This window comes from Argentina anserina, chromosome 6 (assembly GCF_933775445.1).
Source record: "Argentina anserina chromosome 6, drPotAnse1.1, whole genome shotgun sequence".
NCBI lineage: Eukaryota > Viridiplantae > Streptophyta > Magnoliopsida > Rosales > Rosaceae > Argentina > Argentina anserina.
Window position 1 is genome coordinate 5870641 of NC_065877.1, and position 22042 is coordinate 5892682.

At 36.1% G+C, this 22042-nt stretch overlaps 3 protein-coding genes across 3 annotated transcripts; 1 reads left to right on the top strand and 2 right to left on the bottom strand.

Annotated features, from left to right (window-relative positions):
- Positions 1 to 9609: 9609 nt before the first annotated feature.
- Positions 9610 to 11743, top strand: LOC126798397 (jasmonate-induced oxygenase 1-like). Its single transcript, XM_050525354.1, has 2 exons — positions 9610 to 10301; positions 10985 to 11743. The coding sequence occupies exons 1-2, from the start codon at positions 9799 to 9801 to the stop codon at positions 11565 to 11567; spliced, it is 1086 nt and encodes a 361-aa protein (XP_050381311.1). The 5' UTR covers positions 9610 to 9798; the 3' UTR covers positions 11568 to 11743.
- A 1802-nt stretch (positions 11744 to 13545) lies between these two features.
- On the bottom strand, positions 13546 to 15765 carry LOC126798402 (myb family transcription factor PHL7-like). The gene is made up of 6 exons (XM_050525358.1): positions 15616 to 15765; positions 15400 to 15476; positions 14660 to 14699; positions 14488 to 14548; positions 14282 to 14354; positions 13546 to 14156 (listed from the first exon to the last, which is right to left on the bottom strand). Exons 1-6 carry the CDS (start codon positions 15728 to 15730, stop codon positions 13743 to 13745), a joined length of 780 nt encoding a protein of 259 aa, XP_050381315.1. The 5' UTR covers positions 15731 to 15765; the 3' UTR covers positions 13546 to 13742.
- A 2895-nt stretch (positions 15766 to 18660) lies between these two features.
- On the bottom strand, positions 18661 to 21101 carry LOC126798403 (PHD finger protein ALFIN-LIKE 1-like). Its single transcript, XM_050525359.1, has 5 exons — positions 20848 to 21101; positions 20727 to 20759; positions 20242 to 20464; positions 19532 to 19652; positions 18661 to 19191 (listed from the first exon to the last, which is right to left on the bottom strand). Exons 1-5 carry the CDS (start codon positions 20936 to 20938, stop codon positions 18940 to 18942), a joined length of 720 nt encoding a protein of 239 aa, XP_050381316.1. The 5' UTR covers positions 20939 to 21101; the 3' UTR covers positions 18661 to 18939.
- Positions 21102 to 22042: the final 941 nt, after the last annotated feature.

The window sequence follows — 22042 nt, forward strand, 5'->3', positions numbered from 1 at the left end:
CATTCATGTAATATTGGCCCAAAACATGTCTAGGGTTGTGCAAGAATTCAACTCTCCAACCATTTTGGCCATCCAACTCTCGTACAATATTCTCTGCATCTCTAATGTGGACAAAATAAATAAAACCATAACCTATTGGCCTTTTTGTAACTCATACTCTTCTGATAATTCCAAACTTACGGAACTCAATCTCAAGCTCCAAATCTGAAACCCCAAAGTTCAAATTGCCAACGTAAACACGAGATTTGTTTTGTTAATAAAATCAGTGTACTGATCAAATAGATGGGTGCGGTGAGTAAATCAAGCCAAAAAAGGGACTGGCTCATGGAGCAGGTTGGAGCCCAAGCAGACTGGTATGGTCGGAAAATACTGAAATGGGTCGGCTAACTGGTTTTGAAGGAAAGTCACAGCTGAGACGATCTAGAACCAAGTTGAGACAAATCTGGAGTGGGTCGACAAATCGAGAAACAAGCCGATATGAGATGTGCTTAGCTGAGACGACGCCGAAAGGAAACAAGGACACGCCGACTGACGATGTCGGACTGACTTGAAGATGACGACGACGTTGGACTGACTTGAAGTTGACAACGACGATGCCATAATGTCTTGAAGATGACAACTTTGAACAGAGGACGTCGGAGGAGATGCGACGGCGGACTAACAAGGCTATTGAGTAGGACTGATTGGGTGCCCAAGCAAACAGTCGGGTGCCCAAAGGAAGTCTTTGACCAGGCTGAAGAAGATGACGAAATCGAGAGGAGATAAAAAAAACCCTAACAATCGGGTTTAATCCCACAAATAAATTGCAGAGGAAAAATAAAGAGACAAAGTCATTTCAGATCTTTGCTCTGATACCAAGTCAGTTTAGACGAGATTTGGAGAATAAATTTTCACATATCTATTCATCCACACTAGAGGCTACATATAAGGTTTACATTGTACTACAACTCTAAAATAAAACGAGATTTAGAGAATGAATTTTCATATATCTATTCATTTCATACTGGAGGCTACATATAGAGTTTATATTGTACTACAACTTTATGTACTACGTACTATCATATGCAGAATATGTAAGTACCAACTACATGATGTACATCCCTAAATTACATTTTATAACTCACGATGACAGTTTGAACTCTTATGCATATTGGTGTTTGAGTGAAAATCCAGTTGTCGACACTTTATCCCTCTGATTTTACTTCGCAAAGTTGCATACATGCACATGCACGTATCTAGGGGTGAGCTCAGGTTTGTTGTAACCCACCTCATTCTTTTGGAGTGAACAAATTGAGTATATATCAATTAAGGTTGCTCAGGAAAAATTGAGTAATTTGCTATGTTTTTCTAGGTTTTTTTGTTCTGTTTTTTCTAAGTTTCTCCATCAACACAAAATACATATGATAATTCATTTCATTTGAATATCAACGTTCTATCTTGTTCTAACATGTGTAAGTTATCATTTCCATGTTGAAATTATCACTGCTCTATTATAAAGTCCTTAAAAAATAAAAAATTCTTCGCTCAAACACAATCTGTTATTAAATTCTAGATCCATCCATGTACATGCATGAGATCATTTATTACTACTTTGGCCATTTAGTTTGTCCTTGCTGCTGATTTGAAGGTAGTACGTACTACGTAGGCATGGATTTTGATTAAGTTACAGTGACAGTTCATGGGACCAAGTTAGCTAGGATGCCAATGCTGTTAAGCCCTACCATATGCGATGGGTACGTATGGGACTCAAATCACACCAGCTGAAAGATTGTACCATGCCATGCCTTCTGATTTGAAAATTTCACACGCTTCATATATAGCTTTCAGCTTTAGATCAAACTTATTAAACATTACAACATTGATCAAAACCAAGTCTTTTGATGCATGTACATTTAAAGACAAACTAATTGAACACTCGTATATAAGCTCCCAAAGGTACTGGAAGATCGATCGAGACATACTGGAAAGTGGAAACCCATGCGCGCTCTCGATAAACAATAATGGTACCACGTACTAATAATCTTGTCCCAAAAAGACAACAATTAGTCGGCCATGCACGTAAAAAGCTTATATACAAGCTTTGTATTGTACGTATGTTTTGATAACAAGTAATTCCATAGATATAGATAGAGATGTTAATTATTTAATTAACAAATTGATGGCATTTCCAGATATATACATAGTTTTCTCTCTGTAGTTCATTCAATATACATAAATAATTAGATAAATAAAAAGTAAAAACACATGATCGGGGAGTCATTTAATCATTATATTTAAAGAACGTAAAGACTTGATAAGATTGTAAAGACCATCGATTAAAATTATAAAGTTGGCAAAATACCATATATTGGTTGCAATATTGTACTTGTACCATTGATATGCTAGGGAGTGCAAGCGAGAAATCTCTTCCAGAAGCCGCCCTGCATCCCCCTTTTATATATGGAATACATGTGTGTGTGTATTCCATACTTCAGAGATTAGGGGCGCATACATGCATGTATATGAATCTTTATATATAGACAGTTATACGTACAGACTTGAGGATTTACAACATTAATGAATCTTGTGGCAAGTTTATATATAGAGTAATGGTCCCTCAATGGTAATTAAGTTTGTCGGATGTTTCATTAGCCAGATAGGTTCAGCGACTTCAGCCGTTTGAAAAAGGCTTATATTAATGATGAAAGTTAACTTGTACGCGTCATCTACAATTCTACATATGTTCAAAGGCTATAAAGGACTTAATTTACTTAGAGGGAAAGTGATTGATCGGTTGGAGATTTACATACTTAAAAACTTGAATGAAATATGATATAATGAATTTTAATTGAAACACGTGTTCAACTAGTTATACCACTTGATTTGAATGGCTTCCCGTTGCTTATATTTATCGATCAAATTGACACAATGAGTCAATGACACCAACTTGTCAAGAAGAGTTCAACTCGACTGTTGATGACCGTCAGATATATATATATATATATATATATATATATATTTTATCGATCATATTGACACAATGAGTCAATGACACCAACATGTCAAGAAGAGTTCAATTCGACTGTTGATGATTTAATCTAAATATACCAACCATGACTGTCAGAGATATGTGTGTGTGTGTGTTCTGCAAGTCGATCATCACACCGGCCGATCACACGGTTATTGGCTAATATAAATTTTTTCAGTAATACATGCATACAAAGCGAGATTCTATAATCATCGATCTGGGTCCTTAATTAAAAAGTTTTTATATGCTCTGTTTCTTCTGATCAACAGTGACGGATTCACACACTTATTTTATGCATGTAATTCAGCCGACATAGAAGAATATCAGACCCGTGCTGAGTAATTTTTTTTTCAAGCAGAAAATCCATTAATTGGCGTTTAGAAATGCTATAGTTAAATTTGAACTCAGCAAAGACCGTAATATTGAACCAGAGAATTGATACGTATATATAGCTGATATCCATCAGCAAACAAATACGTATAGCTGAAATTATCGGAATCTTGATGCTAGTCAGTATATATATATACAGTTCCTATCCAGAGTGAAGCTTCATTCTGAAATTTCATAGTGAAGTTCCAATTTTGGCACACTGTTCGGTCAAATTTTTTCAGCATAAGCGATTCAATCTTTAGGTATGCTATTCAAGATCATCTCTACAAAATTTCATCTAATTCGGACATCGTTAAGGTATTGAAATTAGATTAAATCAATGAATGAATTAAAACTATTCAACGTGAACCGTTCGTGTAAATCTCAATTTTAAAAGCTCAAATCATTATCAAATTGGATGAAACTTTATAGAGATGATCTTGAATAGCATACCTAAATATTGAATCGCTTATGCTGAAAAAATTTAACCAAAAAGTGTGCCAAATTAGAACTTCACTCTGAAATTTCAAAGTGAAGTTTCACTCTGGATAGAGACTGTATATATATATATATATATATATATATATATATATATATAACTCCGAGAGAGAGCTGTAATAACTTCTGGATCACAGACAGTATTGCTAAAAACATAACCAACGACACTGCTACAATAACTCAATCACACAATATACATAAGACAATAGAATGAATGTAATCGCTTGTCTCATGACTCGATTCTCTTTATATAACTAAACTTATCATCATGTGTTGTGTTATCAATGACTTTTCATTTTTTTAATTTCATCACACAATACATTTGAAATTTGTGTGTTGTATAGAAATCTTTCATCAAATTTTTACAACATGCAAAATTGTAGAGACAACAAATTCAAACTACTAATTTCATGACTAGTATTTTTACAACACATAATATATGTTTTGTTGTTTGAATGAAACTCATTTTATGTATAATTGGCCTGGCCATATTCAAATATGTGCTGGGGATACTAACTGAACTTGCTAAAAAGTTTGAACAACAGAATATAAATCTTGTCTTGTAGGAACAATCATTTATAATACAACTGTTGTGTTGTATGCTTATATTTCAGAACTGTTAACGTGTTCTTAGGAATGCCAAGTGCATTTGATTGTACAACAGAAAATGAATCTTGGCATGTATGAATAATCATTTATACAACTAATACAACTTTTGTGTTGTGTGCTTATGTTTCAGAACTTTCAACATGTTCTTAAGCAGGCCAAGTGCATTTGATTGTACAACAGAAAATGAATCGTGGCTTTTATGAATAATCATTTATACAACTAATACAAATTTTGTGTTATGTGCTTATGTTTAAGAACTTTTCAACATGTTCTTAGGGAGACCAACTGCATTTAACTATACAACAAAAAATGAATCTTGTCTTGTATGAATAATCATTTATATAACTAATACAAGTTTTGTGTTGTGTGCTTATGTTTCATAACTTTCAACATGTTCTTAGGGATGCCATGTGCATTTGATTGTACAACATAAAATGAATCGTGGCTTGTATGAATAATCATTTATTCAACTAATACAACTTTTGCGTTGTGCGCTTATGTTTACGAACTTTCAACATGTTCTTAGGGAGACCAACTGCATTTAACTATACAACAAAAAATGAATCTTGTCTTGTATGAATAATCATTTATACAACTAATACAAGTTTTGTCTTGTGTGCTTGTTTCAAAATTTTCAACATGTTCTAAGGGATGCCAAGTGCATTTAATTATACAATAGAAAATAAATATTGTCTTATATGAATTATCATTTATACAACTAATACATTTTGCGTATTGTGAGATTATGTCATTTGAAAATATAGAAGGTGAACTGATTAAAATAAAAATTTAAGTGGTAAACTGATTTTGGGTGTAAAATTTAGAGACAAATTGAAATTAATTAAATCATTTTTGAACTTTTTTATGTTTTCTAGTTTATGTTGAATTGTTGAAGTGTTAAACTTGCAACTTGGGACTTTAAAATTTTGTCATTTTGTTGGACTGGTGTGAATGTGTGATTGTATGAATATGTATTTGTTGAGCACTTGAGTTGCTGCACAGGTTGCTAAATTGTGAAATGACTCAATGAGAACTTGTCGTTAGTCACTTTGTTGAAATTATGTATATATTTATTGCTGGACTTATTCATATTACATTATTGCTTATCTAGTTATCAACTCATTCTGCTCCTGTGCTGCATAATTGTTAACGTAGTGATTACCAGATGGGTGGCTGATCACACGATTAGCTATTAGTGAGTGTTAGTTTGACACAAGAAGTATAGTGGTTCACTTCCCTCTCTTGGGGTAGGCTACGTCCACTTGAATCCACTAGTATAAGCAAATAGCCTTGAGTTATACAAGTAGTGATCCCCCTCTAAGTGGGATGAGGGGTCCATTTTATAGGTGAGGGAACCCCTCTCATTTACATATTCTTCAATGTGGGACAAGTGCCCCTCTAGGCTTACTATGGAGTCATCTTGATGAGGTCGGAAATGTGACTTCCCGGTGGTGTCTTGGTGAGTTCCGACTATCATTGGAAAGCTTGTATGACGAGGTACGCTATGAATATCATGGTTGAGCCACATAGTGACTTGTAGATCCACCTAGAGAGTGATGCTTATGCTCGGTGGCATGTCATACTAGCTTTGTGCTAGTAGGGGTGCCAACAATAATTTTTTTGCATCATGCCATCATTTTCCCGTTGTAAGTCGATTCACCCTCTTTCTTTTCTTTCTAGCTTTTCAATTTCAAATAACTCAGATGTAAGTCGATTCCTTTACTTCCAAATAATTGCTGCTTGCTGCGGATTAAACTTTATCTTCCTAATTATGTGGGATTTTTATGGTTGGGAATGTTGCAGGAGGTCACAACAGTGGAATTTGATGAGAAAATTGGAATTTGTGAGTATCATGTTATGCAGTTCACTCTGGTTTAACATTTTAAGGGGCTCTGCAGTCAGATTCATATGTAAATTGATTCATATATTTTATAATTGTTGTTGGTCGTATGCAGTCATATTCATTTGTAAGTTGATTCACATATTGTGTTCTGCATTGTTGTAGGCAAAAGAGTACTTTGAGAAGGCTGCCGAGAATCGAGACGCTGGCGGGAACTAGAACTTGGGAGTACTTTATCTCAGAGGGATCATGGTACTGGCATCTCCTGATCTTTTACTACATAACAGAGATTTTGCTGAAAATGCTAACTGCTTATTTAGTAATGCTTCATTCTAGAAGTACATTCCCTTTTAAGCCTTAGCTATGCAGTTGTGCACATTTTCAGTTGTATATTTGGATTTTCGATGTTTGAATACTAGAATGATATGGAATCATAGTTTTGTCATGATAATTTAGTAGATTTATCATATGAATAGTAGTTGTGCAATGCAAAGCCACACAACTAAATGAAGTTGGTTCAAAAGGCAACCCATACAACAAATGGTAAAACTAGTTTTGTTGTATGAGTGTAGCCCTCCCACAACTAAAATGGTAAGATGAGTTAGTTGTTTGAGTCAAACCTCCTACAACCAAAAGTGTGACAACGTCTTAGTTGCATGAGTAAGAAACATACAACAAATTCTGAAAATAAGTTTTGTTGTATGATTGAAACCTTTTACAACTCAAAGAACCAAATAAGTAGTTGTACCAATGGAATAATCCAAAGTAAATTATTAACAATATTTGTTGTATGAATTCACTAAAGACAACTAATTGTAAAAATCACATACACTAATTAGTTGTATGATAAGGAACACACAACAAATACTGTGATTTCTATTTGTCATTTGAAAGCCATCTGCGGAACAGCTGCTGATGGTGTTGTTGAGAGTGCTGTCGAGGGTGTCCGAGGATTCAGCCGAGAGTCACACAACTAAAGTTAATATATTGTATAAATGTTTCAATTAGACAATACCGCCATATACAACAGTTTTATCGTACATCACACAACTGTTAATAACTCTTAATTAGTGGAATTATTGCACTAGTGAGACTTAAAACTAGAAAACAAAAAACAAAAAGCTATTCTCATCGACATGCATGCATGTGTTATCTTCCTAGAACAACATCATTTCTTCTTTTTCAGATTTTTATATTTTGCCTTCTGCCTTAAAATTTGCGAGAGGTATAGAGAATTAGTCCAAGTCTCCAAGGTTCGATCGATTACGCTCTATTCTATATGATAATACAGTGCAATATATATTATAGTTGAGAAGTCCAACTTCAACTTCGGTTATTTATAGCAATCTGGCTAGCGACTCTTGCACCTAATTAAGCGACAGATTTAAATTTTAACTACCAAGATTACGTGGAACTGTTACTCTGTCAGCCATGAGAATATCAGAAAAAATTAAACTAGAGTTTATATTATATGTTCATTTTCTTTCATGTTGATTTGATTACTAATTACTGGTACCTACCATACCTACTATGCATTTGAGTCCTCTCAGATCAACCGACAAGACAATAGAAGCTAGTTAATTAGGTAGTTCCTTACGCTCCAGTTGCTCGAAATTAAAGCAATTCTAGAATCAATTTTGTTTTCTTATTTTTCTTCTTATGTTTAATAAGAACCTTCTGTTTAACAAGAAGAGCAGTATGCTGTATGCATATGATAATACGAAGTAGATTTAACCTCAACGGATATTTCATTGGAATACTTAGACCCAGTTTGGCCCCGACATTCTTGCAGATTATGAACTTAAATTTTCATAAAAATTGAGTTTGATGTTTGGTAAAATAAATGTGTAACATATTATAAGTGAATCTCACACTTTCCAATACAAATTCTAAAATTAGGTTTTGGTTCTTCTATAATTAGAAGCTGAGAGTATTTATTTTATTTTCTCTTATTACCCTCATCTTTCCATTGGAGATATAACTTTTTATCCATGTGCTTTTGGTAAGAGAAGAGAAAGTGATGTAGGGAAGGGTTGTATTTTGAAAACATCAAATGAACTATGTTGGTTCGTTATCCATATGCAATGTATAAATATGATGTATAAGTTAATTATCTTCCTTTTAATTAACGTAAATCTGCATTTTATATCTCAGACGCTAAAAGATTTATATATGTAGAGACACATGCACATTGAAGAGTAAATTTACAAGGTACGGTAATCAATGTTATTGTTTTAAATATATATATATATATATATATGCAAGTAATACTATTTAATTTAAGTCATTTTTAGTTTTTATCTAAACTCATCACACTTTCATATTACTATTTACCAAACACTTAAAATACTTACATCTGATTATTCTCACAACCGAACTGAAACTGATTATAAAAAATTTATTTAAGGCCAGACTCGCCCTTAATTATGCATATAAGCTCTAATGTACGTGCATCAGGCCATAAGGCATTGAGTCAATGCCAGATTTTAAGACACTTTCATCTTTAATTAGGAAGAAGCTAGGGTTTGTGTCTCCACCTAAAGCCGCAAATTATCTAGTGCCTCCGATCCTTATCCAGTTATCTTACTTATCTATACATGTTGTAAAGGAAGCTGTCGCTTTGCGAGATCAGTTCTTATATTATCATTTTTATGCATCAAACGCATTGTCATCCAAGTTGTATACGGAAAACACAATATTCAAGCACGTGTTTTGTAAATTACTATAATAGTACGTATGAAATTATACTATACTAGCTAATAAAGAATATTTCCAGAATAGTATGTCTTTTCAATTTTATAAAGCTGTAGATCGAAGCCTAGGAGACTCTTTTTTTCTTTTCTTTTTTTTGGTTAAAGAGAGATCATATGTTACTTCAACTGAATGATTACAAATATTTCGGGTCTGAAAATAGGGCGGATCCAGCGTACGGCTTTTTCCAATGCGCCTATAAAGAACAGTTATAAACCTTCTAAAAAAGATAATGTATTCTTAAGTCCTTAATTCTCAAATTTGAATTCCGCTTTGAATACTAACTTAAGCTTCAGAGGATCAAAAGTCGGCACACCGCTTACCCTTTCATTTAACATGACATTTGTGGTGTGCAGGTCTCATTGAGCTGACAAATCAAAATACAGGGGTACGAGACGCAGATCCCCCAATTCAATACCAGTAACAACTAGCAAACTAAACAACTCTATACCCCAATTGTACTTTTCAAAAACACTACCCTAGTTGTAGGTCTTAATTTATAATTTGCTTTTGCACATTTTTATTACTGTATATAGCTTGATGAGAAAATCAAGTTGCTCACGGCGCCGAAACTATAGCTAGTTAAGGCTAAAGCAACCCTCCCATTCGCCGCTTATATAAACCTCCTAACTCCTGGCGTTGTAGATATATCTACTTCCGAAGCTCACACTCCACTACTCATCTCTCTCTCTCTCTCTTTCTCTCTCTACTTTTCATTTGAAAGATGATGAAGTGTTTGCAGAGCTGGCCTGAGCCGATTGTTAGGGTCCAGTCCCTCGCCGAAAGTGGGATAACAACAATCCCCGAGCACTACATCAAGCCCCTTTCCAAACGACCCTCGACTGGTCTCGTCCACGACGATGCCACCGTCAACATCCCAGTCATCGACCTTCAGGCCCTGGCCGGAGACGATCAGGATCTGCGGGAGACCACGCTGCAGCTGGTCTTGAGCGCTTGTAAGGAATGGGGGTTCTTCCAGGTGGTGAACCATGGTATGAGCCACGAGCTGATGAAGCGGGCTAGGGAGACGTGGCGGGAATTCTTCGAGCAGCCATTGGAGGTGAAGCAGGAGTACTCGAATGACCCGATCACTTATGAAGGGTACGGAAGTCGGCTCGGAGTGGAGAAGGGGGCGATTCTGGATTGGAGTGACTATTACTTTCTTCATTACCTGCCTCCGACGTTGAGGAAGCCTGAAAAGTGGCCTGCTCTCCCATCCTCATGCAGGTACCATTGTTTTCTGTTCTTCACTTTTTTTTCTTTGTTGGATAGGTTCTACAGTTCTACTGTTATTTATTTGTTTCATTTAAAACGTGCTTCTATGACTGCCTCTAGTTTTAGTACTATAACAGCGAAAGCTGACAGACCTACACTGTATATTATATCTTCCATAGACTCGTTCTTTGAGTTGCTGATTGTATCCGAGGAAGTTTGATATACGTACGGTAGAAGTGAACAATTTCTTTTCGCAAGCTGAAATTTAACTTTACAATTTACATACTAGAATTAAACAAGTAAAATTGAACTTTTGAGCTATCATGCATGTTTGTTTTGAAATTAACATTTTTGTTTCTTCCTGTTTTCAATATAAAAAAATTCTTCTTAATGTGAATAAATAGTTAGTTTTAGAGTCATGTCCACTCACCCTAGTATGTATTAACTGTTCGGACCATAAGACCATTCATATATATTCGGAGGTTTGGTAAACTCACTGATCAAAAGCAGAGGCACGTAGTCCTTGGCTAGCCTGTTGTCCTCCTTAACTAGAATAGTTAACACCGGCGTTAAACACATGCTTACATGCAAATTCTCAAGTCTCCTAATTAACAAATTAATTAGATGAACCTTCTAATAGTTGACTTCGATTTGAGATGCTTAATTTCTGACGGAGTGGAATGTTGATTTTGTAGGGATATGATTGAAGAGTACGGTGAGGAAGCTACTAGAGTATGCGGAATGCTGTTGAGGATGTTGTCACTAAACCTTGGACTAGGGGAAGACTACCTCCCCATTGCTTTTGGGGGAGAAGAGAACGTTGGGGCATGCTTAAGGGTCAATTTCTACCCGAAATGTCCCCAGCCAGACCTAACCCTTGGAATCTCACCGCACTCGGACCCCGGTGGGATGACCCTCCTTCTGCCTGATGAGGACGTTGCCGGACTTCAAGTTCGTAAAGGTGAAAATTGGGTGACTGTAAAGCCCGTTCCGAACGCCTTCGTTGTGAACATGGGAGACCAAATGCAAGTTCTGAGCAACGCCATATACAAAAGCGTAGAGCACAGAGTGATTGTGAATTCAGTCAAAGACAGAGTTTCCCTGGCCATGTTTTATAACCCTAAGAGCGATTTGCTGATTGAACCGGCCAAGGCTCTCGTCACAAAGGACCGGCCGGCTCTCTACCCGCCCATGACGTTCGATGAGTACCGCCTTTATATTAGGACCAAGGGGCTTTGTGGCAAGGCACAAGTTGAATCGTTGAAAAGCCATGAATAACATATGTATCGTTCTATGTGTTTGCTTAATTAAGATCGATCGACATGAAAATATGACGTTTAATGTACCTACAGACGCGTCGAATAATACATAGCTAGCTTGATGCCCAATGTATGTTTCACAGAGTTGAACTGCTTAATTGAATTATTGTACGTGATGGGTCAATGAACAAATTGCAAGTATGTACTGTGTGATGTGACTCTCGCTCTTTTCCAGTTATCCTAATGCTAGACGTAGACTCGTATATGCTGCCTATGCAAATTGAGGAAAGAAAGTGCAATCAACAAAGTGATCGATAATTGAGTTTATTATCGTGTACGTGATTCAAATTTTTTTCCATATCTAGATATTTACGAACAGTGCAAATTAGAATAAACATGTAAACGATAAAGAGTGCATTTCCTGTCCCATGGAAACAACTAAAGGTTAACCTAGCTTGCTACAGCAGGGAGAAACATACTATTTTATAAAGCAGGGAGAAACTTAGAGTGAGAAAAGTGGGAAGGAAACAAATACAAACGATCGAAACATCACAAATGTTCTTAGCCTTGATGTTTGCTCCCTGTTGCACTAAACAGCAGCTTAATTACGCAGCCCCTTGCCATTTTGTTTTCAGGTCAGAAAATAATTTTCAATTGCATGAGCGGGTACCAAGTTACCAACTGATCCGATGGAATTCCGATCAAACCTTTGGTCTTTGGATCATATATAAACATTGAATCATAAAAGGAAGAATATATATATATATATATATATATATAAATATATATCGTCTAAGATCATCTTAACCAAATTGCAATGGATGCATTTGATATGTACAACCTAACAATGGATTTGAATGTAGATAAATATGTTCGTTGCATGCATCTGCCTCTCGAATTTTACCTATGATATTCTAAGCAAATAACGTGACAAGAAACATGCATGAATTAGAACAAAATCTTAGTAAGTTGGCACGATTCTTTTACCTATGTTTGTTTTAAGGAACTGATTCTTGTACAGTTTAAATGCTATACTGAAATAATAGCCAAGATATCTGGGCCATGCTGCCTTTACATGACTAGTTACCAACTCACAAACACACGAGTACGTGGACCATATATGTCTATATACCATTCTCAACCATGCTGTTGGTAGTGTTGGACCACACGCCCAATAAGCTATTACCACAAGTTTCATGTTGTTTCAACACATTGGTTGTTGAAATTCAACAATCCATTGATACTCCATGCCACTTACGTACACATCACTAAAAGAGAGCTCCATCCCTGCCTGATCCTGATCAAGACGTTGTTATTTTGATATTTGATTCCGTACTAATGATTCTATATGTGGCTTATGGCAAACATAATCCACTTAATTGTGTTCATTTGTGCATAGCTTAATTGGTGCTAAATTCTTTGAAGTTTCACAAAGCAAATTGGTGCCTTACGGAAGATGCATCGTTGATATTTCATCCTTGTCAAGCTCCATGAGAAAAATCTAGCTAAACAAGCACGTTTGTGTAATGTTGTCAAGAGGTTTTGACTTTATTATTACTTCTTCACCAAATTTCCCACTACCCTAAACAAACTTTTGAACAATGGCAAACACCCTCGTGCCCATTATAAAGATGGATTCTGCCCAACCCAAATTTCCAATTGATCCCCGGATTAGGCACTGTACGTTGAGGGGGAAGATCACGAAGCTTAATTAACTCGGAGGTAGGTTTTCTTTTCAGAAGGTAAAACCTACTACATATGAATAATTGATCGGCAAGCATATATAGCTTCCTGAAAACTAAACGCCTACTTTTCATCGGCAAAGGTTATACTATGTATTATTCAAGTTCCGAGTACAAACGTAGTCATGTGCCATTCAACATACACTTGTCTCAGATAAGAAATACATGCAGGGGATTACATATGCTTACCCAAATCTTTATTGATACATGTTATGATACACTGGCTGATTGGCCTAATATATAGTTTTGCCAAATGCCAAGAAGCTGATGACTGAAATTATCGTGAAACATCAACTAATTACTATAACGTACAGTACTGCTATAGGGACATATTTGTATTGCTTCCACAGTGAACTAAAAAAAAATGGAAGCAAAAAAAATATTCCTTTTGTTTTAGCAAAACATGCATATGGAACTCATCAAAAAAGACAATACTCATTCCCAAAATTTATTTATAGGAAGCTGGGGACTAAAGGCGATGTGCAGCCTCCAAAGTGCCAAGGAAAGCTGATCTGATCATATGACACTGCAGGATATGATGATATATTGGCTGTTTGATCGTCAAGGATATGGAAGTTCCACGCCATGTTGTCGTCGTTTTGGTTTTCTACCCTTTGCTTCTTCAAAGCTTGAAATTCTTCTCTAGAGGATTGAATCTGAGGTTTCTCAGCGTCCGAGTCAGATGTCCCGAACTGCTTTTTACCATTTAACTCTGATTCCTCACAGAGAGAAGGCAACGATTTTCGAGACGTTGGTTTGATAGGTTTCGGAATGATCGCACGGTTATCATTGCGACTCCTATATGCTGAAACAGTATCCATAAATCTTCCCTGGGCTTTAAATTTTTGCTTCAAGCTCTTGTGCACCTTCAATGGACAAACAATTAAATATTAGTCGTTACGGACATACCTATACTTTTGGCTGTATATATATTTTTTACTGTTTCCACTACTATTTGTAATTTAGATTTGATCGATCAATCTATGCGTACCTCAAGCTGATCGTTCAATCTTCTTTGTACTTGTACATGCATAAGATTTAACGCTTCATTGAGCTGAGCAGCACTGAAAGGTGTTGAAAACGATGCATGCATGTACGAAATTAGTAGATATAACAAAAATATACTAAATAATTAAAAAATAAATAAATTAGTTACAGAGTTAGACAAATCTTGTGTAATTACAAACTAATACTCACGATGTTGTGCTGAAATTTGGAAATATTTCTGAAATGTTCTTCCTCTGAAGATTGCCTGCTTCTGTGGAAAAGAAAACAAGACCACACAATTGATTAGATATTGTGTAAATCAACTAGTAGTAGCAACTAAACCTTTAGTTACTAATTAACAGATGATAGATAATATACTTACTACTGGTAGTCTCTGGCACAAACTTTGAGATCCTGTACTTCTGTAAATTGATGAAAAGAAAGAAAAAAAAATGTATTCAGCTATGTTACCATAACCTAAATTAATTAACTTAAATTTATCCAAATCCAACAGCAATACGCAATCAAATACTAGCCAAATTAATCCTTTTCCTTCAAGTGACTTACATAATTTAGTAGAAAGCAGAATAATTAACTATGTTTCTCAGCATTTCTGGCACTAAATGACATAAAAAGCCAGATAGTGGCCGGTGTAGCGACAAATTATATATATTATGGAGAAGCAGATGTAAATATTTGATAAGATCAAATAAAATTGAAGTAATCTAACAAAACGAAATGATGCTGTCATTTTGATTCAATATTATTCTGCAGATTTACAATCTTCTTTTAGCTATGAGTTTTCTAAGTTGTGGCTTAATATAGAGACATAAATCTACAAGAAAACTGAAGAACCAAAAGTTCCAAAACCATAGAGCGAGGTAAATCGGTAAAGGAGAAGGCGAGAGGCCAGGGTCGACTCACTCGACTGAACTCTGAGTTAAAGGGCGAGATATGGAAAGCTATAATACTTATTCTCTTATGCGAAGTACTCTCATATATCGATCCGATGTAAGACATCTTTCAACACTAAACCCTAATCAAAGACTAACATTTTTTGTGGTCTTATCTTGGATTAATAGCCTAACTCCTCAGGCACAATGAAAAGTATATTTGTCGAACCTGCAAATGGCTTTTGATATGGTAGATGGTCAGTTCAGAAACCCCCATAGCCTTCAGAATTCCCTTTGGTGTTGCCCCTGAGATCACAAATCAAACTGATTACAAACAAAGATAAAAACAAAAAAGTGCATGCATGCAAATAACACCAATTATATATGTAACTAGCTAGCTGGTGGTTTTAGGTATAGATGGATCTCATAACTAGCAGTGACTTACTATCAGGGCCGCCAAGCTTGGTAACTGCCTCGACGAACATATGGTGTAGCTCCTGCGTCCACCTCAGCCGTTCCTTGTTCCTTGCAGAGGCATCCAAGCATTTACTCGAACCCATAATTTCGATCACCGGTTTAGTTATTCACAGCTAGCTGCAGTGATGGAAGGGAGGAGAATTGGGATGATGAGGCCACAAACCAAAGTTCAACCATTGAACTACAATTATAAAGCAGAAGCTAGCACGATGATTACAAAAAACAGTTGTGCAGGAAAACAACTCGCAATTAGGTGGCGATGTAAACTATGGTGTTCTGCTAGGTTTCGATGCCTTACGCTGTCTCTAACTATCGGAATAAACTAAGAAAACACAGAGTCAGAGTCCAACGATTTCGACTTTGATTAATTAAAGTGTTTTTTTTTGTAGTGATTATGTCATAGACCGTTTAAGTCAAATGTTTCAACTGATCATAATCAACTCGTAACCTCGTTCTGTTAAAGTCTCCAAGCCTTACATCAAAAAAAAAAATGTCTCCAAGCCTTTCTTTGTCTTGGTCGGGAACTTACAAAGTTATAATTATTATTCATCTGGAAAATAGATGTAAGTTTCATCTGCATTGCGTGCTGTCATGTTTGTAGTATTCTTATAGGTACGTACCTATGTTGCACGGACACGGCACTTGGAGGTGTGTTGTCATGTCTGACACGTCCGAACACGGCGATACGACACGTTGGACATACTAGCCACATCAGTATCGGACGGCGGAGGAATGGCGGCGATGAAAAGCAAAAAAGAGGAAATCCAATCATGCTCCAATTTTGAAGAGTCGAGAGTATAATTGAACTAGAAATTGAAGGAGATGACTGGGTTTACCAATTTGGGGCTAAAAACCTTATCGGAGTTTGAGAACTCGCCGGAGCTCCAAGGATGCTCCACTGTGCTGACTCCGATTTGTCTAATATCTGGGTTGTTAGAGAAGTTTCTAGTATGGATAGATATATATATATATATATATATATATATATATATATATATAATGAGATGGTGAATAAAGTGATTTGGTTGCATGTGTTTGAATCGCCGGACGGTTAATGTGGTGGCGTTCGGTGTTGAAGAGGTGAGAGTGATGCTCTATGTTGCGTTATCGCACAAGTGAAGAATAAGAAGAGTGCGTCATTCTTCTTTTAGGCTTAATGAAAATGGGTTCGGGCGTTGGGCCCAGGTCATGGGTTTTTAAGAGAAGAGGCTGGGCCGACCCTTAAGGCCTAAATTAAAAACCCAAACGGAAAAATATTTTTAAAACAAAGTAAAACGTTAGAAATTCGTAAAAACTAATTCGAGTGTCGGAAAAATATTCCGAAATACTGAACAATTGGCGACGTGTAGTTTAATATTGACGTATTAAACTATATTTTTCGACATTTAAAGAAAATGTCAATTAATTAGTCATAATGTGTCAGTAATTGAAATTAAAAATCTCTGGTATTACAGTTTGTGTAGACTATTAAGTATTGATTTTTGAAGTCTGAACTAGCAGTGAGAGTGGAAGTAATAGAGTATCTGAGACGAAGCTTTTATAACTTTATAGTATTGTTAATTTATTTTATTTATTAAAAATATATATATATATATATATATTTTTACCGTGTTGGAACCGTGTCGAAAGATAAGTTTTTGAGATTTGTCCGTGTCCGTGTCCGTGTGCATGCAACATAGGTACGTACATTAAGGATAACACAGATGAAGCAAAAGCTTTGTGCATGTCTATGCATGTCATATTATACCTAATTAACCAAGTATCATGCATTGCCAACCGCGCGTCCTCTAATATGGTGTTTATTTTCCCCACTCAGATTCCATATGGAGATTTAACTGTTTCTAAGAGACAAGCCTTGAGGCCCAACTATATATACGATCTGTGAAATCTAAACCTGAACCAAGACACCCTAACACCAGTTTTTAAAGTCCCTATCACCAGTTTAGCACCCTAACAACTCATTTGTGCTTGTTTAACTAGTCTAACTACCACATTAGCAGAAATCCTAGTAAAATCGTATTGACCTAACTACTATGGATGGGAGTCATGGGACTGTGATGCCATACGAATGGTAGTTACTGGGGAGTGGGGAGGTCTATCGTACTGGATGTGCCATGCGGGTAGAGCATTTATGCGAAGAGCATCAATGGGGAGGTCCTTAATGTGCCAGAATGGAACTCCATATATATTTTTATAAGGTCATCATGCAGAGCATGAAACTAAAACCTGTTCAGCTTGAGTGCCTAACAAAACATAGAAAGCTCGACTGAGTGTATTTTCTTTCATGAATCTCATTGTTTCACTTTTTCGACTTTGAGAATGTATAAGAAAATTATGTCAAGACTTCTGTATTCCATCAGCTTCATAGTTGTTGGAAAGAACCAATATTTTAGAGAAAATGATTTGGTGAGAAAATAAGAACATGGTACAAAAAAAACTACCTGTATATTGTCTCACTACAATTTTGAGTGAAAAACTTACGACTGTGAATTATAATTTTACTTATAGTGAGATATAATGTATAGGAAATTTTGTATATCTTCTTATATACAGAGTTTTGGGGCTTGTTGAGTTGAGCGCCATAAATGTGGGGCTCGTATTTATGAGTAGTATTATAATGTGGGCGAGTTAATGTGCTTGTTGTAGTATATCAGCCTAAGATGGTGACGATCGATCGATCAGGCGGCTAGATCTTACTGATATACAGGATTACAAGAAATAGATAAGACAACTTCATGTAGCTCATCGACTTGACTTTCTCATTGGACTCCTTAAGCTCCTATTATTGTCAGGTCCTTTGATGATTGAAATCCATCTTAAAACTTTATGTCCCGAATCAAGCTCATAAGAAATGTGAGAACTGCAGAAGCACCTGAGATAGGCACATACAACTTCAACAACTATCACCAAAATCAAGGATTTTAAGACAGCTTATACTTACCAATCTCTTTAAGATTGAAACCGATTCCTGTGAGTTGTGATTTATAAACAAAATCTACTAATACTTTGCAACTTCCAACTTAATACGAAACGTAACATTAACACTAACAAGAATTAAGCAAATGTTATTCATACATTTGTCATAAATTAATAACTGGAAGATGATATAAAGTTGAAGAGAGTTTCATGGGTGAGGAAGGGTGGCTTCAACCCCTTTGAAAAAGCATCTATTATAAACAAACATCACAACAACAAATTCATTACATTAAATAGTGACATTTCTATGCTACTCTGTCAGCCACTGAGACAAGCTCGCGCCTATTTCTCTCTCCCTCGCAGGCCAGAGTGACCACTACTGCCTGCTCCTTTTCAAACTGCAAGATGGACATTTGTATTGCTTAATGTTCTCAGCCTTGGCGGGTGTTATCTTCACACATTTTCCATGGAACCATCTTTCGCAGATGTCACAGCCAATCCAAAATTCATCTGCATTATAATTTCCACCACAGCTCCCACAGAGAGTCTCACTGTGTTCATCATCCTCCTCCTCAAAACTCTCATCCGCGAGCTTAGGATTGCTTTTAATTACTCCATCACCAGATCTCTGTAAAGAAGAGGAACCGACTCAGTGCCTACAAAAACAAACGCGTCTCTTCCATACCAAGGAACAGATATCCATACACTACCACAGAGATAACTTCTAATGAAGAAACCTATATCCTGATATTTTTGGTTCTGCCGTATCATATGATGCTATAGAAAAGCAATTACAAGACATGAAAACATTGAGTAAACATAAAACCAGTTATTAGTTTCAAAAATTTCTTCTAACAAACAATAGTTGTTCCTATGACCATATATCTTGATGAAAATAAGTAGTTAATAAACAGAGTGAACATACTAAGAGGCATACAAAAAGATACGAAAATATTGATCCATCTGACCTTTGTGCTGCCACGAGATTTGCTTCCGCTATCCACACTAGGCTTGTCCTTAGTGGGTTTCCTTTCCGTCACAACTTCAAAGACAGTAGGCAGTTCATTGATCAAGCTAAAAAGTCTTTTCCTGCCATGATACAAAACAAATACTGATGGATAAAAGAAATAAGAACTTAACTTGCATAAGGATAAGTATACAAAGAATTTTCAGTGAGCCAAACAGAAACAAACATTGATAATAGATTAGTGTAAGTTGTAATGATAACCAACTTTTTCAAATTATCCTTTAAATAGAAAATGTATTGACAAGGAAGGATGAATACTGGACTTCAATCTTCCACAATAATCTATGAAGATGTCTAACACTAGAAGCATTCCAAGCTCGTGCATATTTCGAAAACGATTGTGAATGAAAACAATGTAGAAAGCTAACTTCCACTAGAAATCTAAACTTCTTTTCTCGAACCTATGCATAAACAAAGAAATAAATTTAGTTTTGTTTATCTAAGGGATACAGAAATTAGAAACTAGAAAATTGAGCGAACTCTCATGCTCTCACCCTAACTCTTAAGCATATGCACAGATAACATAGATAAATGAGTACTACCCTGTTTACATGCATAAAACAAAAAAAATCAAATAATATCGATACTTAATACCTTACAATCCAGGTTACAGTCTTTACTTCACTCCATATCCTACAATTAAATTCTTACCTCTCATTGCGATTAAGTCGCGCTCCAAAATAGAAAGCCACAGAAAGCAGCCAAGAATCACTATGAACAGCGACCAGGGACAGCCAGTCCTTGCGGTTCATCCCATCCCTTGCAAAATTGATCCCGAGCGCTGGCTCCGGAAGCTCCGGGGGAACTTCCTCTGCCGGAAGTGTCACTTCCCAGGTCTCATTCGGATGTCCGTACAAACACAAATTCTCCTTCTCTAAACACCAAAAAAAAAACAAAAACATATTCACTTATTTCCAACTTCCACCACTGTAGAACTCAACAATATAAAAAGTAAATGTACTCAAAACACGAAACAGTACACAGTGAAAATCATCATTCCTGGTTAAAAAACAGATAATGTACACAAACTCCAGTTGTAACAGAATTAAATCATCTATAAAAATTCGATAGTTAAAGTTAAACCTAGAATTCGAGATGTCGAATATAACAATCTGATCTACGAAATTAAGCATTACCTGGATCACAGAGCCCGTAAAACTCATCAACATCTGCGTCACCGTGACCAAAGAAAAAAGGTCAGAGATTTCTCCAAGGAAAGAGAGAGAGAGAGAGAGAGAAGAGAGAGAGAGGAGTTACCGTAAGTCAAAGCACGGACGACGGCGGCTCTGCGGGCACCGTAATCCTTGAAGATCTCCTCGACGGTGCGGGGACTGGCGGCCATCTCCATGGTGGGGGATCTAAACGGTGCGTTTTGGAATCGGAATTGGTGAGTCAATTGGGGCCAATTCGGATTAGAGGGAAGAAAGAGTGAGACGGATCGGAAGAAAGAGATGCATGAAAACGGAGAAGTGTTTCTAGGTCGTTACTTGATAATGAGTCTCCCTTCTAATTTTCCGTAGATGAGAGAATCTAATAAATACTACCAGCAAATTGTGCAATTGCGATTTGCAACTGAGGAGCTTTATTTTTTCATTATTTCTCAAAACCGCCTCTGTAACTATTGGTATTTACGATATCACCCCGATTTTTGGCCGTTTCTGTTTAAATGAGTATTTTGTGTTAATGTCGAGCACAACCACTCGAAAACCTTGTTTTAGTTGGACTATAAGAATAATATTGCAGAAGCTTCAGCTAACAAACTTCAGGTATTAATTCGCAGACTCTATTCTTGATGTGGAAAAAGGATCGTAACTACGTAATTTGTCTGCTCCTCGAGTTTTAAGAACGATCGTAAAACAGATCGATCGAATTAATGATATGTTCTAATTCTAATTTCCCGTTACGAAAAAAGAATGCCTGCATAAAATTCAGACATATAACCGCAAAGTTGAGCGCATGAATAATTTTTTTCTTTTCTAAAGAAAATATCTTAAATTCATATTTGAAGGATTGTCTTTTAACAAACCAACCAAATAAATTACTGGTAGTTTAATGATCGTAATTCTCTTTTTCATAATGAAAAAAAGGTTGATAGCACAAAACTCGGACACAAAACCAGAAAATTGAGCACATCAAAAGTGTTTTCTTTTCTCAAACATCATCTTAGATTGTCTAGATAAATATTCTCCTACACTGAATTACAAGTAACAGACAATGACACGACCGCAGAACAACCTTAATACCAGGGCCCGCATTGACAAGCCTCCTCAACTTTTTGTTCATTCTCACCAAAATTCATCAAAATAAAAATGAAAATTGATGTCGAGACAGTCGTACACTCGTACAATCATGTCTACTATTCATAATCGTAACAAATAGCAAAGAGAAATGGGCAAGACTAATAAAACACGCGAGAAAGAACAGAGAGATTGTAGATATCAAAAGGGGGAGA